The 17432-nt window shown below is 33.1% G+C and overlaps 1 protein-coding gene across 3 annotated transcripts in view; it reads right to left on the bottom strand.

The window, feature by feature from the left end:
* Nucleotides 1-17432, bottom strand: part of ADAMTS16 (ADAM metallopeptidase with thrombospondin type 1 motif 16) — a 221290-nt gene that overhangs the window by 66623 nt on the left and 137235 nt on the right. For all 3 annotated transcript variants that reach the window (XM_074279152.1, XM_074279151.1, XM_074279150.1), the window contains one exon: nt 5465-5591. In XM_074279152.1, the coding sequence (XP_074135253.1) occupies nt 5465-5591 (127 nt within the window). The remainder of the gene's footprint in view (nt 1-5464; nt 5592-17432) is intronic.

The following is a 17432-nucleotide window of genomic DNA, read 5'->3' on the forward strand; positions in this document are numbered from 1 at the left end:
ATACATCAATATAACTGATTTTCTTTGTAATCTGTATTTTTTCTTAAGCATTTAAAAATATGATTAGGGTTCCCTAGGCTTCAATTTATTTACAAAGGAGTCTATGAGACAAAAATGTTTAAGAATTCCTGTCCTAGGCCATTTTATACCATTGATTCTTAATATCCTCCTTGACTTGGTACACTTAGATGAAACTATATAGGTATTTTATCTTTTGCTAATTAGCAATCAATAGTGGATACCTCATTAATTTTAATTCTGTTAATTTAAAATCTGTCCCAATCCTCATAGTATAAGAGAATAGGGTGGTATAAAAGAGCCAGCCTCAAAGTCAGAAAGAATTGCCATATAGTGGTTGTGTGACTTTGGACATTAACCTCTTGGTGCCCAAAGCAGTTTTATGTCTTCATAAGTTTCAGAGAAATTGCCAACCTGCATTGGAAGACAGAATTCTTCATCAGATACTATCCTATAAAAATGTAATCACAAGGTTGGTCCCTATCCTATCTTTATCTAATCTCCTAGGATCAAATTTATATTTATACCAGCTCTATGGGAAAACAATTGCCAAATACATTGATGCATTTTTAAAAACCTGCTTAGAATAGTTTTTTTTCTAAAATTTCTTATCGCTATACTCAGAATATCAGTAAGATAAAAGCCCAATGATTCTTATACATTCATTAATGGTATACACTGACCCTATTTAACAAAACTGTTCAAATCACTATTTCTCAGGGGTATATGTACTTGAAAGCCAAAATATTACATTCATCTAAGACTAGTTAATACTTTAGATGGATTCTGCCTCATCAACTTGAAGAATTAGATTGTTTTTTTAATATATGAAACGTAACTAAATAAATGATATCAGGGGCCAAAGTATATTTCTGTTTTAGTAAAAGACTGGATTAAGAAATATATAATATAACAATTTTATCATTATTATAAATAGAATAAATTATGGACAGAAAAGTTATAGATTTAATAAATTATATTAAAGGTTTGATTCAACTCTTATTTATGATTTAATTCTATGCTGAGGGAATTTTAAGAAGTTACATTCATTTTGTCATTTTAATTTGGAAAGAAATTAAATATGCAATTGAGAGAGGGAAAGATGAGCAAAGATAGTAACATAATCAGCCCCAGGAATGAGGCACAGACCTGACTTCTTTCTTCTCCACTTTTCTCTGACAGAATGATCATTTTACCAGATAATCACAGTTTCACATTCTTTCTCAGAAGCCTATGAAGCAGATGACTTCAAAGTTTGAATCTCTAGTTAAAATCTCTTCACTAAACTCAGGATAAATTATCCTGACCTACCTGCATTTATACAGCACTTAAAATAGCCAGTAGAATGATCCCACGATAATGTGTTCTATTGCAATTCTCTTTTTGTTATAAGACTTCATAACTATCTATAGTAAAAATGGCTATTGAGCCATATTTTCCTGGGTATATAAAAACCCATAGGGTTGCCTACATGCTTCCAGGTGCATAAACGTGTTGTAATAGGGGCATAAATTAGTAATATGTGCTTCACTATGCACATTGGGAAAACTTATGAACCCCATGCAAATCACTACTCAAAGTTATTGCGCCCAAGTTACAGGACTTCCACCCTATATAGCAGTGAAAATTTATGCACTGGAATTCCTTGTACAAATCTTGAATATTCCCATATGGCCTCAGGCCTTAGTAGCTCACAGAACCAGGATATAATTAGACAGAAGTTGAACATTCACATCACATACAAACATGGATATTTGTCCTATTAATTTAAACTAAATCTGGGACAAAGAAAACAGCAGTTGCAATGAAATTAAAAATCAAAAAGACCCAAAGAGAAAGGGGACTAGAGGAAACTATTTACCTAGGTCCCTTTGGGATGCCATTTGAACAAAATAATGAATAGTAACAATTATCTACCTCCCCTCTGTAATAAATAAATAAGCAATAACTTAATATAAACTCTTCAGGTTTTCCTCTCATTATAAAATTTTAGGTAGAAGACAATGGGAGTTAACACTTCATAAAAGGACCTCTGGTTGTCTCTGTTTTGTGGGAGAAGGAAAAAGATAAGAGATCAGAAATAGCTAACAAGGGGCCTCTAATAGGAATGATGTTCATGAGCACTTTTTAGGGCTGGGCGCATTTGGTAACTATCATGGAAAGTACTTCTGATATCCATCCAACACAACTTGCCAAATGGTCTTATCTTTGTTTCCTAAGGAACTTAGTTTGTCTTTTTAAACAATGCCTGTACATTATATTTGAAACCAGCATTCATTTCATAATTTTTAATCTGTTTATTCTGAGCCAGATCTTATGATTTGCTATTTCTCATATTTTTACCTTAGCAGATGAAGTCAGGCTTGGACCTTACCTGTATTTTGAGAGAGAACAGGTTAGAGGTTCCTCAGATTATTTTATGTCAGCACACAAAGGTCCTTGTGTACTTTAGCAGCTTTTACAGTATTCTACAGACATAACGATATTAAAAAGGGAGAAGTTGGCCTATTTCTATAAATCATATTCCTTTAGTTAATATAGTGAGTATAAAGACCAGTGAATTAGGAATCAAATAAATTGGGTTTCTGGTTCAATACCCATAGTCTTAGGGAAATCTCAATATTTCTGAGTTCCAGTTTTCTTCTCTGTAAAATAAGGATAATGATACCTGCCCTATCTATTTCACATACTTGATATGAGAATCAAATAAAATATATTATGTAAGAATATTCTTTAACCCAAAAAAAAAATCCCAGATTTGTTACTTCAATGGTCCATGTCTAGAATTTCCAGCTACTCAATGAATATACTTGATGATAAGAATCATTTACCATAAAACTTTTGCACAGTGTTTGGAGCCAGAAAAACTTTTAATAGGCAGGGTGATGGGGAGGAAAGAAACTTATAAGTTGGTTAGGTAATGAGGGAGAACTGGCAAAAGGAAAGGGACTGTTACTTAACATTATGAGGCATATTGCATATTGCATATTTGCATAGGATTTATGTGAATACTGTAATTCAAATTGTTCCAGGGACACATTGGTCAAGAGGGGCATTATAAACAATATTTGGATGGGATTGTGATGAAACTTTATCACACATAACAAGCAACACTATTAAGGAAAACTGAACATTAGTGCAAAGTAAACCACTTTTTTGTTAAAGATTGTCCTCTTGATGACTGCAAAGGAATACTGTTCTCAAGTCAAGAAGATTGTTGGAGCTTTGTATTATTGTATTGTTGTTGTTGTTGTTGTTGTTGTTGGCCAGGTCCACATTACTTGCTATATGTATAATTCTATGCAGATGACTTCAAAGTTGGATCTCTAGTTCAACTCTCTCCCCTAAAGTCAAGTTTTACATTTCTAAATGCCTGCTAGCATCTTCCCCTTGATGTTCCAAATAACATATTAAACTCAATGCAATCAATGATGGAATTCATCTTCCTGTAGTCATGGGAATAGAAAATTTTGAAAAGGGAAGGAGTACAGAGAAAAAAGATGGTTCAGGATGGTCTTTGGATATATCCTCAAAATATGGGCATTAGGAAAAAAAGAACCAGTGAAGGTTTTGAGAAATAGTTGTCAAAAGGGTAGAAGTATCAGAGTTATGGAAATAGATAGAAGGGAGAATAGAATCAAATACTAAAGAAAGCTTGATGAAAATGAGAGTTGAGGAAAACAAAACAAAACAAAACAATAGACTTGGCTATTAGATAATTGGTGAACTTGGACCAAATGGTATCAATAAAGGGAGAGAAAGAGAAGGTAGATTGCTGAAGGGCTCACTTGAATGGCAAATAAGGGAGTGGATGCAAAGATCATAGATTACACTTTCTAGAGTTTAATCAGTCAAGCATATGAATGAATTAGTAAACTAACTTGAAAAGTTACATAAGATCATAAATATTGAGCTAAAAAGGACTTTAGAAACTTCTTAATTTCTTTTAAACCAGGCCCTCATCATTTCATGCCTAAACTATCCTAATTATTTGTTGGTTGGTTTCTGACTTGTTTCTTTATATTCTAGTCCATCGAGCTACCAAAATAACCTTCTTAAAGCTCAAGTCTGACCATGTTACTTCCCTTCTCTACCCCAAGCAGTGGATACCAGTGGTTCCTTATTGTTTGTAGGATCTAATATAAAAATCTTCTGCTTTATAAAATCCTTCATATTCTAGCCTCTTCCTTATTGTGAGGACCAAATAAGAGAACATTTTTTTAAATTCTGTCTACTTTAAAGCAAGTTGTAAATACTAATTATTATTAAAAACAATATTTTATTTTTATTCCTAACTTTCTAGATTTTTTATGTCTGAAACATTCCTTCTTCAAATACTCATCTATTGACATTGACTTTCTTCCTTTTACTTGGATATAATATGCCATCTCCCAACTCTAAGCATTTCCATTGACTATCCCCCCTCATGCCTCTTCCTCTCTCCCTTATTTCTCTAGTTTCCTTCAAATTTGAGCTAAAGACCCATGTTAGTGCCTTCACTCTGTTGATGACCACCAGTTTATTCTGGCATACCTTATCTGTAGCTCTTTGAGGACAAACACTGAATTTGTTTATTGTTTTTGACCTTCCTTAGTATCTTCAGAATTTAATACAGTATCTATCACTTAGCAGACACTTAACTTTTTATTCTTCAGTTTCTGCCTATCTGCATGCCAAAGTAAAAATGAAAAGAGTTTAATTTTAAAATAGTTATCTTATTGACTTTATGAAAGCAGCTCTATTCATTTGAACTACAGGGAAATCTCAAATCTCACTATTTGTATATTCATAATTCTTAATTTAAAGGCATGGATTACCTTATAATACAGTGAAGTTTTTATTACTGGTATATTAATGCAGAGGAAAGCTGATCATATAAGCAGAGATGTTAGAAGGGGTCTTCCTTTATTGGGCTTTAGATTAGAATATGGAACAAATCACCTCTTATGTTTCTTCCCATTCTGTACAAAACTATAATTCTCAAAAAAACAAACAAAAAAAAATACAAATCCAAAAAATCAAAACTCCCAAACCCCATATCAGCCTATATTTTATAAATGTATTTCCATGTATACACACACATATATGTACATATGATTTTATGATACTTCAATATTACTCTATCTCATTAATTATGATATCTAAAATAAAAATGATATAAAGCAAGTGGTATAAACTACAGCAATTAGAGAAGTTACAAAGGAAAAAGAATTATGGTTATAGTATAGCTTTTATTCAGTTCCCTATTTGTGGGTATTGTTATTTCTTTAAAATAATGAAGATTTTCTGTAATTTGATCTATAGATCTCTTGCAAAATTTTATAAAATTGTTTTTGCCTTTTCCTTAAAAAAAAAAAAAAAAAAAAAAAAGACTAATTCTCACTAGCTGCAATATTTTATTTCCTATGGCATTCATTAAAAAAAGTAAAAACACTCGGCTCCTTACCTGGGAGGACAGGCTGGCATTTTACAAGGTATAATTCCTGTAACTGGTCGAGTTCTTGGATTGCAAAATGATGTGTTTACTTGAAGCCTCATGTCTCGATAACATCCTTCTTTTGTGGTCATCTGTCCTATGGACAAAGAGCAAAATAGATGATAAAGCACTATATAGATTTAGAGGAATATCTGCTAACTTTAATTAACTACATCTTTCTCTTCTTGAATACTTTCTGGTATTTGTATGATTGTTATCACCTCCCCTACTTCCAGGATGTTTATTCTGCCATGTGATTACTAATTAATCAGGACACTATGGAGATCAGAAAACATCTCAATATAATAGTTTTTAATTCCAAGACACTTTCTAGGGAGTAAGCTTCGGCCAGCTTTTGTAAAAAGCTCCAGATTTTTTGTATGTGAGTTATGTTTCAATTTGAGTTTGAAATTATATTCTAAATAGAGATAAAATAGAAAGTGATGGAAAGTATTAGCCAGAAAGAAAAAGCAAAGAAACAATGAAAATGACTTGCTGATTCCAAGTGGCAGGAATCTCTAAGAAATGCAAAGTGCCAAACCTTACTCAAGACCTGGCAAGTTCCAGGACTTGCTTCTTATATATAAATGTAATTTATACATTGAGCTTGCTAGTATTCTTTGAGAGACTGGAAATGAAAGGCCTATTCTAAGCCTCCCTCTTCCTCCCTAGAGGTATTTAAGATTTTAGCCATGAATTCTCAGTTGACTTGAAAATGAGCCAAATGGCCCCATATATTCAGGTTTGCACAACCAGAAACAAGTTGTGCAGGTGGCAATAGGAAATATTTGTTCAGATAAACTTAAAGAGGATTGAGACTGAGGGACTTTGGAAATTGGGGAAGCATAAGGATCTGCAAAAAAGAGGAAAGCAGAGGCTTTCAACCTAGCATCCTTTTTAAAACCATATTTTGATAACTGTTTCCTTTTTAATCTTATATAATTTATTTTATGTATGATTCATAGAAAGGATCTGTATGTAGGCTTTTGAAGACTGCCAAAGGAGTCTGTGGATATGAAATGGGACAATATTGGTAAACTGCTTAACACAATGCTTATTATACATTATACAATGCTTATTAATAAATTCTTGTTTCCTTCCTCCTTGCATGAGTGAGTTAAAAGGGTTAAAAATTCCTTGATTTAAAGAAAAGAACACTGGATTTGGAAATAAGACTTGGGAGTAGGTGATAATACTAATTGCCCTTTTTACTAACTATGGGTAACTATGGGTAAGAGTTAATTTCCTCTCTAGAGATGTTTCCTAATCTATAAAGTGAAGATGGTACTTGTACCACTTACCATAGAGGGTTGTAGTGGGTTTAGCTGAGCAAATTTGTGCTTTGTGAACTTTTGTTTTTGTGAACAATTGAATATTTATAAATGTCAACTTTTATTACATTCTATTATGAAGTTGATAGATAAGAGAAACATGCATTTTGGGAGAGAAAAGAGGAATTTTTAGTCGTAATTCATGTGACTAATCTCTAATTTTCAGTGTTTATTCCATAAGAAATTGTTTTCTTTCAATTAATTATTTAAAAATGATTACTAATGTATATAGTAGCTTTTGAAGGAGGATACCAAAGAACAATTCCACTAAACTAGAACTTATATATTTGTTATCTATGAAATGCATTAAGATTAAAAAAGCATTTTCTACTTTTCGTCATATAAAACAGTAAAGGATACATACAACTGAGTTACCTACGCAGTTCCCCTTCTTCTCCTCCTCCATATCTTAAACCAAATTATACTGACATTTTGAAATTTACTAACACAGCTGAGTTCACATGCTCTGACAGATGATGAAAGGTTTGCTGACAGGGTAACTTAATAAAAACGTAGTTTCAAGTTTAAAAAAAAATAATAAAGGATAGCTGGTTGTAGATATCCAGCCCTTTCTCCCCTCGTTCCCAAATCTCAAAGACCAAATTCCAATAAGAAGTCAAGCTTTTTCTTCTTAAAAAACTAAAAGTTTCTAAAATATATAATGGTGGTTCAGTTGAAAAGGTCTTTTTGCTTTGTCAACAAAGAAGAAACAAATCATAGAAAAAAGATATTATAGAAAAGAACATGTTTTTGCAGTGTCCTAATGAACTAGTATTTTTTCTCTCTGAGGGTCAAAGAAAGGAAGTAACTACATAAAAAGGAACTGTTTGGCTCAAGGGATCAAAGATTTTATTTAATCTTAATTAGCTGCTTCAAAGTTGTATTTTGATAAAACAAGAGAAGTTATCATAAAATCTATTTACATAAACCCCTTTTTTCTTTTTCTTTTTTTTCTTTTTTGGTTCAATCTCCCTTCAATTTCTCCCTGCAATGTAACTGGTGTGTAAATATTAACTTTCATAAATTTCTCCAATAAGCAGAGTCTTTTCTAGAGAAATTAAAAATTGTGACTTTTTTTTCTTCTAGAAATTTTTAGTTTTTGTTTTGACCAGGTCTTTGATTTAATCAATATAAGGGAGCTTCTGGGTAGAAACTTTATTGACCAATACAGATTGACTCTTTCTCTGCAATCACCTTAAAGAGTTGACAGGAACATTGAGAAGTTAAATGACTTTTCCAGGGTCACATAGCTAGTATGTGACAAAGGTGGGTCTTAAATTCAAGTCTTTCTGACACCTAGACAAACTCTTTCCATTTTGCCACATACCCTCTCAACTGCAATGTTAAGAGAATTGATTGAATAGCTTGAGTTCCTTAAAGGCTGAGAGTGGAATAGAAGTACAAGTCAATAAATTAAGAATACTCTTGTTGTTCCCTATGTGGATTACTTATAATTTTACAATTGGTATAAAGGGGAAAATTTACAAGTTTGCAGTCTGAGTACTGTTGTTCTATCATAACAATTTAGTATAAACAAGAGTGGGTGGAACATTCAGTTTTTATATTCCTTGAGAATTACATTTAGTCTTTTCACCTTTTTTTTTTTTTGTAGTAAAGTGCTATTGTACTGTCATACATTAAATTAAAGTGGGATGACAGAAAGCATGATGGGAAGAAAAAAAACTATAATTGGAATAAGCAGAAGCAAAAATTTCACAAATATGACATTGTCACTTATTTTTAAAAACAATAATAAATTAATCATGATTTTTAATAGTGACAGATAAGTCTCATTTTGAATGAGGAATTAGACATATTTCATTCATTCACTAATTCATTGACACTAAAAAATATTAAGTCATTACTATGTATAAATCCTTACAGAAATACAGAAACCAACAAGGTTCCTGTTTTTCTAGAACTTATAGACTGTAGAAAAAATAAGGTCTGAGGAAAAAGATTAACAATTCAATTAACAATAAGATCTATAAATATTGTTAATATTCTTTAATTAAAAGACACATTGTACTTGTGTAACCAGTCCAATTTATTAGAAAGAACTTAAGATCACATTCATCTTTTCATGCATATGTAGTCAAGAGGTTTAGCAAAACGGATTATGTTATTCAACTACAGAAAGGTTAAAAGACTTAAGAGTTTAGGCATAATCTAAAAAAAAAATGACCCTTTACAAACTTGTTTGTTCATTTTTACTTTATTTTCTTGTCTTGTTATTTTATTTAATTTATTTAATTTTACTTTACTTTTTAGCTGAGGAAATAGATCTTTCTGAAAAGTTCATATCTAATTTTTTATTAACTGATTTAACAAACATCTCTTTATTAGTGAACAACTTAAAGGATCACTTATTGCTCTGTATATCCTAGGCATTTATGTGCTGCCAATTAAATCATTCTTTATAATAAATATGAATGACAGGTTAGTATTATTTTCTTCACTTATAGTAGTGGAGAGAACAGAGGCACAACTTAGTCACAATATATGGAGAATGAATGTCAAAATGGAACTTGTTTTCTGCTTGGTGACAGGGACTAAAAATATAGCTATAAATAGGAGATGGAACAAATGATTTGCAATAGATCTATTTTACAGGCATGTTTAGAAGTTTTTGTCTTTGGCATAGTAATTGCTTTGACTTAACCTAAACAGGAACAGATTCTGTAAAATTAAATCTTGGGAAAATACTAAAATGTTGGCTAATATCCACAGTGAGAAGAACAAATAACAATGTCATCTGCTTATACTTCAATTACAAAATCCAATTTTTGATAGTTTAAATTGCATGTCTTTATTAAAGGCATTACCATACTGAAATTTGGCTGAGTTTTGTCTTCTGTGAAGAAATTCAAAAGTTGTGAACTTTAAAAATACTCATTAAATCAAAACAGTTTTATTTATCAGTGGCCACTGATGACCTATAATAAAGATACAACTTCTTAGCTAACATAAAAAGGATTTACTTTTAGAAATTGATATGTAAGTGGCATAATAACTAATTTGACAATTGTTCTTTCCTGTTATAGTTTGGCTTGAGGGCAGGCTTTACACATGGAAAACATTTGTTAAATCATCTACATATCATGAAAAATATTATGTTGTTTCTAAAAACCATAGCTTGGGCAGAATTGAGTGGTGTCTCATTTCTTAAGTTCAAAGTTTATTTCTGGTACTGTAGCAAAGAATAGAATATCTGATTAAATAAACTGATCATACATCAATGTTACAAAGGACTTTGACTAGCATTTTTGATTTGATTATCTATATTACTAAAACTTTTTCCTTCTGATGTTTACTATCGCTGTAGCTTTAGGCAAGTTACTTAAACATCTCTAGAGCTTTTATTATGCATTACAATCTTCTAGGTATTGTGATAAGTACTGGGAATACTAGGAAAGGCAAAAACTAGTCCTGCCTTCAGGACTAATGAGAAATACAACATTTACTAGCTACATTCAACTCACACACAAGAGTAGATAGAAGATAATCTTGGAGGAGAATGCACTAGCCACTGGAGTAACACAGAAAGGCTCCTATAGAGAGTGCAATTTGTGTTGAGACTAAATTCTGAGACAGAAATATGAAAGGAAAATATTCCAGACATAGGGTATAATCAGTGCAGAGGTAAGGAGATAAGAGATGGAGTCATGTGCAAATAAGAATAAACTGACCAGTATGGTTGAAGTAAAGAGTTCATGAAAAAAGATAGAAATGGCAAAACACTCCAGTATCTTTGCTGAGAAAACTCTAAATGGGGTCACAAAGTGTCAGATATGACTGAAATGCCTGAATGATAACAAAATTTAAGAAGACTGGAAGCTAGCAAGGAGCCAGGGTAAGAGTGCCAAGGAAACCCCAAAACTCTTTAAAAAAAAAAAAAAAAAAAAAACCTCCTTGGACTCTGCCTCAGGGAGGGGACTCCACCCTAAGTACAAACACTTTTCATCTTTGCTATCTAGCTCAGTCTAGAAACCCATAGAATTCAATTCAAATTCTAACTCTGGCTGAAACCAAGCCTGGAGCTAACTTGGGACTCCACCTACAAGCCTCCTTCAGCGTGTAGCCAAAGCCCCTTATTATAAAAGAGCCAAGCTGGAGTTCTCTCTTTGCAGAGGTCCCAAACATGGCAGCCTTACGCTTGCCATGTCAAAGGATTTCTGCCCACTGGAACTAGTCTGGCTCTGGTGCCCTCCTCTCTTTACCTAACATCTTTTAATCTTACTTCCAAACCATATAATAAACCTCTTTTATCAATCTAGGTTTTCAGGTCTGTAAATTCCTTTATAGGAGACTTTTGCTCCACTACTAGACCTCATTTAACTCTGTATCCTTGTGCCGAATCCAAAGGGGATGCAAGGGAGCTCTATTTGACTGCCTGGCCCCTGAACCTGCCACTGGACCTCAATTAACCCTAATTTCATTTAGTTACCCCTTATCTAGATCTCATCAAGAGGACTTTTAAATGTCAAAGGCAGCTTTAATAGACTTTAGTTTCTTCATTTATAAAATGAGATGTTAGACTATATGGTCTTTGAAGTGCCTTCAAATGGAAGATAGAATTTCAGAAGCTGGAGAAAGCTAGACTTGCTGAGCAATAGTATCAATACTTTGCATAAAGGGTTATATAGTATATATAAAGTTCACAATTATAGAATACATACAAACCTTTTGGAATAAAGCCATCAGGATCCTATCAGTAGCAACACACAATACCTAAATATCTACCATGTTCAAGGATGCAGATTAGGTGCTAAGTATCCAAAGAGATCAAGGAATCATCTCTAAAAATCAAAAGATTTACTACCTGCTGATGAGACAGAAAAAATAATACAAAGACTTTTTAAAAAGTACAAAGTAATATATGTGAAAAGGCAAATGTTCTAACTTCCTTGGTTCTACCAAAGCCTAGAATCCTCAAAAGTCACTCAGGGCATGCTTATTTCAGGTAACAATCACTGTATCTCTCTAATATCGAAGAGATGGACATATTATTATTATAATTGTTATTGTTATTTTTATTTAATAATAGAATTTATATAATGATTTAAGGTTTACAAAATTATCCAAACAATAGCCCTTGGAGGTAGGTGCTATTACCCTCATTTTAAGGGAGAAGGAAATGGAAAGAGAGAAAATTTAAATGATTTACCTAGGCACATAGGGTTAGTAAGTACCTCAGAACACATCTGACCTTGGGACTTCCTGAATTCAGAACCAGCACTACACTACTTACACATCTGGTTTGGCTCAGTGTCTGGTTCTCTGTATATTTCTCTTATCTACATATGCACACATCTCTGCCATACTTAAGAAACTCTGATCCCTGACCTCCCCACCCCCCCACCCCAGATATCTATATATAAATAATTTTTGAGTAGGCAAAATAGACCATCTTCTCCCTTTTTTATTTTTTTTAAACTCTAGCCTTAATCATTGTATGGTATTGCCTCAGACAAACTGAGATCTGGGAAAAGTCCAAGGGCTCTCAAAGCATTTGGGGTCATCTCTAATTGTCCTTTCATATGTCTTGCCTTTGGACTCAGAAGACTCTTAAAGAGAGAGTGAGACTGATGACTTTACCCAGTTCTGCCTCACTAAAATCAAGTCAAAACATCATTCTCCTGAAGTCACCAGTTCTCTTTGAGAATGAAGGATGAATAATAATTTAACTAACTTGGTAATTATTCCACATTGGGATATCCTCAGACATAAACACTCAGATTTGTGCCTCTTACTAGTATATATAGTTAATCATGATCAAGAGAATATCTTGGTGCTTTGCCGTGCTTTCCTTGTGTAACTGTTTTCTTTACCTTGGGATTTGAGAGAGTTCTTGTATGTAGGGGGGAGGTATAGTAAAGACTTAGTTTTACCTGCTTCAGCAAGGCTAAGTACTGATGAAAAGTTGTTAATCAGATTTTAGCCTCAGGCACATTATGTGAATTGAATAAATGAACTAGATCTGTTTGGGGAAGGGTATGCCTAGAGTAAAGGGTTACAGTGACTGAGTGTACATGAATTGGTTGACTTTGACTGGCAGTTCTATAACTACTAAGCCATAAAGGATCTCAGGTAAATAGAAAGTAAAGACCTTTCATGTGAGAGTGGTATGAACAAAAGTGCTAAAGACAGAAAGCTTCACCAAATAAACACTTTCACTACTGGACTTTTGCAAATAGAATTTACTTTTTAGTCTTTGAGAGGAATTTATTCCTCTTTATTATTCCCACAATTGGATCCAACATTTTGATTAATAAATCAATAAAGTGACCTAGGCCCCATAACTAGCTAGTCCCAGTCTTCATAAAAGATTTGACAGCACATATGCAAACTCATTCTATCCATCCATCCATCCATTCATTTATCTATCCATCTGATCTTTCCATTATCTGCTGCCATATGTCCTGTCTCCTGCCCTTCTATTTCTGCCAATTTCCATCTCTTGCTATAGACACAGTAATCATATAATTAGTATGATGAATTTATTGACTTAGAGAGAAAGAACATTCAAAAATGACTAAGGTTTTAAGCTTGGCACAGATTATGGTAAAATTAATGTTGTTGGTTTGTAGAAAGCTCAACCAATGAATATTTATTAACAATCTATTATGCTCCAGACATCATAGTAGTCTCTGGGGAAATAAAGATAGAAAATGAAGACTCAGAGAAAATATTGTATTGAAAGGTAAAAATGTGCATATGCAAGCATACAACAACAACAACAACAACAACACAACAGGGGAGTTAAGGAGAAAGGGCCTTGCTGTAAAGTTTCATGTGGAAGGTCTTACTTGAGCTACATCTTGAAGGAAATAAGGTTATCTGTGAAAAGATGTAAGAAAGAAGTACATTCCAGATATGTGACCCAGCTAGCACAAAGACAAATGGGAATGTGAAATGCCACATGAGGGCAACAGAGAAAACAGTTGGACTAGACCAAAACTTTTTAAATTGTGGTTCTCAACCCCACAAGAGGTTGTGTAACTAAATGTGGGACTTAAAAAATAATTTGGCAACAGTAAAAGGTATCAAATATTCTCCCAAGATTAAATTCTTTATGTAAAAATAAAGGTCATCCATCTCATTAGTATACAAGTTTGCTTTAATCTTTAATAAATGGTAAAATTATATGTATAGCAAACAATTATTTTTTAAAAAATCATTATTTTTTTGTTAACAGTAAATATTTTATTTTATTTTTTTTTTTAAACCTAGAGCCATGTACAAATTTCTCAGGAAAAGGAGTCTCAAGTGAAAAAAAAAAAAAAAGTTTAAGAAGCCTTGGACTAGATAATGGATTGTGAGGAGTAATATCTTAGACGTCTGAAAAGATAGGCTGGTGTTACGTTGTGAGGGCTTTAAAAGCCAACATAATTTATCTTAGAGCATTGAAGAGGGACTGGAGTTTTGTTGTTGAATAGAAGAGTAACATTATCAGATCTGAATCTAAGGACAACAAATGTATAACTAATTTTAAAATACAGAATAATAGTGCCAAGTTATAAACTGCCCAATGTTAAGAAGATAGAAAGCCACAGATTTACTAATAGAAAGGAATAGAGAAGAAAGAGTCAGTTACTGACTAGTTAAATACTATTATGGACTCTTTGATTGCCAGAGACAGGAAAAAAACAAGACAATCTGCCCCACTCAATTATCATGGATTCCTAAAGACTTAATATCAAAAATTGTTGTAAACAATTATGGGAGACTTTAATGTAGATGTAGATGAAAGGAGCTTAAAGATTATAAAATGTTCTTCCACATTTTTGTGAATTTTAGTCCAATTAATACAAGTGCTACACAACCTCCTCCTGTGGTATTGCTAAGCTATATGGACTAAGATTGCTATGACATCTAATTGGTACTTTGAGTATCTACCTAACTCTCAAATTTGAGAATACCTCAAAATTACCATCACTTTCGGGGAGGGGTTCCTCAAAGCTGTTAAGAGATAAGTACCAAATGAAGTAAGAGAAATGAGATCTTTGGTGCAGTTGGGTTAATTAGATTTGGAAAGGAGGAGTAGTCTTCCTCTGAGGGAAAGAAAAGGAAAGATGGAGTCAAATGAAATGATGTTTTGAGGTGGTGAGAAGGATGTACAGATGATTTGTGGTAGAGTGGGGAGAAGATGAAGGGACTTGTACTGAAATGCCTCAATATTTTAAGTAAAGTAGAAGAGAGGTCTTTACTCCTATGTATTTGCAGAAACTTTGTATGATGTAGAGTAAAACATATGGAATCTATTATACCTGTACTCCATAATCTGCTCTGGCTTCCTATTTGCTTCCGAGAGTAATTTAAAGTGTTGACTTTAATCTATAAAGACCTGTATGACTTGGGACCCAGTTAACTTAGAGATTACTTTTCTCCTTACTCAGAATTGCTATGATTAAAATCAGCTGGAGAATTCTGTTAATAGTCCCCAGACTTGGATCCTAGAGAATCATAGATGGGATGTTTTCCAGGAAATTTCCTGATCTCCTCATGTGTTTAGTAAGGTCCTTGTTAACTGACCTTCCAGACATCATACAAATTTTGTCTTTGGGTCTGACAATTCCCACTAGGGAGTCTTCTAGGTTTTAATTTAATAGGAATTTGAATTCATTGTTCAATTAATAATTTTCATATGGAACAAAACTGCCCAGGGCAATGAATTCATTATAGTGAGAGCTAATAAAGCAAATACAACTTATATTAAATTATATCATAATTTAAAATAAAATAATTATTTGCTCATAATTTTTCATTGAAAAATCTTAAACATTTATCATTTATCAGGATTTGTTACATTGTTGATCAGAATCTGAAAGTCAAAACTCCCAGTTATTTGCTTTATGCACTGTTGTTTAATTCTTAAGTACATAGCTAATCAAATAGGGTTTAAGGGGTTTGCATAGTAGGGAAAAGGGGGAGAGACAAATCTATTAGGGAGGGAATGGAAAAGTGAGGAGTTAGGAATGGACCAAAGAAAGAAATAAGCATGGATGGCCTTGTCAGTAAGTTAACAAGTTAGAAAGGGAAAGAGTACTACATTATGATGTACTTATAGCAGTAAGAAGTAACAGTTGAGAGCAAGGTGGAGCCCAGATGGCACAGTAAAGGCAGAAATTCCAGTGCTCTCCCATAAACTACTCCAACAATTTTTAAAGCATCAGAAAACACAAAAAGACAGAGTTAGAAAGAGTATATATAGACAGAGGGCACAGGTATGAGTTGATTATGAAGGGATAACATCTTTAAAAATAAAATAAGGGGTGAAAGAGGAATGTATTGGGAGAAAGGGAAAAGAAGAAATGGAATGGTGTAAATAATATGCCATAAAAGAGGCAAGAAAAAGCTTTTTATAATGGAGGGGAAGAAAGGGAGAAGGTGAGTGAGTGAACCTTACTCTCATCAGAATTAGTTCAAAGAGGAAATAACATACACACTCAGTATCAGTATAGAAATCTATCTTACTATTCAGTAAAACAGGAAAGGAAAAGCATAAGGAAACGGGGAAGGGTGAGAGAAGAGAGGGCATATTTGGGGAAGGAATGTTCAAAAACACCTTCAGCTCATAAAACTACAATAATGTCATGTGGAGCAGGGCTTCTTCTTAAACTCTATTTGTGACTCCTTTTTGCCTGAGAATTTTGCATGACCCTAGGTACAAATCAACCATATATTGATAATAAATAATAATTTTGTGACCCTCACATTCAGTTACGAGACCCCATATGGGATTGTGACCCATAGTTTATGAGGCTGGGACTAAAAGGACTTAGACATAGAAAGGACACTATATCTATTCATTTAGTTTAATTTATTCATTATAGAGATAAGAAAATTAAGGACCTCAGGTGTGAGGTGACTTGTCATGTACATGCTAAATTTTATAGTTGGAACCAGGTCCTGTACCAGGAAGTATATTAGTTAAGTACATTAATGAGAATCACCTTAGTAAAGTGGATAAGAGAATCAGCTTTGAAACCAGAAAGACTTTGACACAATTATGGCTTCTGAAATATTTTGGCTGTGTAGCTCCAGGAAAGTGAGAACTTTCTAGCACAAGTAGCAGATCCATTGGTAAAAGGAAGTCCTTATCACAATGAAATCACAGCTCCACTGACCATTTCATTTTTGTATTGTTTTTAAAGTTTTTCTCCTTTACAACCCTCTGAGGTAGATTATAAAACCATTTGTATAAACTAAGTTCCCTGAGGAATATTTAATTTTTGTTAAAATATCCTCAAGACAGCATAGTACCAAGCAAATATTAAATGTCAAATAAATGTTTGTTGATTGATCCTCATTTTAGAGATTAGGAAACTGATACTTGGAGAGGTTAGGCAACTTGCCCTTGGCTCATGGTAGTACCTTGCTAAGTATCAACCAATTAATGAGTAGTTATTAGACAGATACTGAGGATACAAAGATAGTAAATGATACAATCCCTATTCTCAAAGAGCTTCCATTCTAATGAGAGAGACAAAACAGACATAGATGAACATATACAAAATAACTATAAAAAAGGGAATAAATCAATATAAAGTAATTTAATACAAGATTGCTTTAAGGGGACAGTACTAAGAGTAGAAGAATCCTTA

The sequence above is a fragment of the Sminthopsis crassicaudata genome, chromosome 1, assembly GCF_048593235.1.
Source record: "Sminthopsis crassicaudata isolate SCR6 chromosome 1, ASM4859323v1, whole genome shotgun sequence".
NCBI classification, from domain to species: Eukaryota; Metazoa; Chordata; class Mammalia; order Dasyuromorphia; family Dasyuridae; genus Sminthopsis; species Sminthopsis crassicaudata.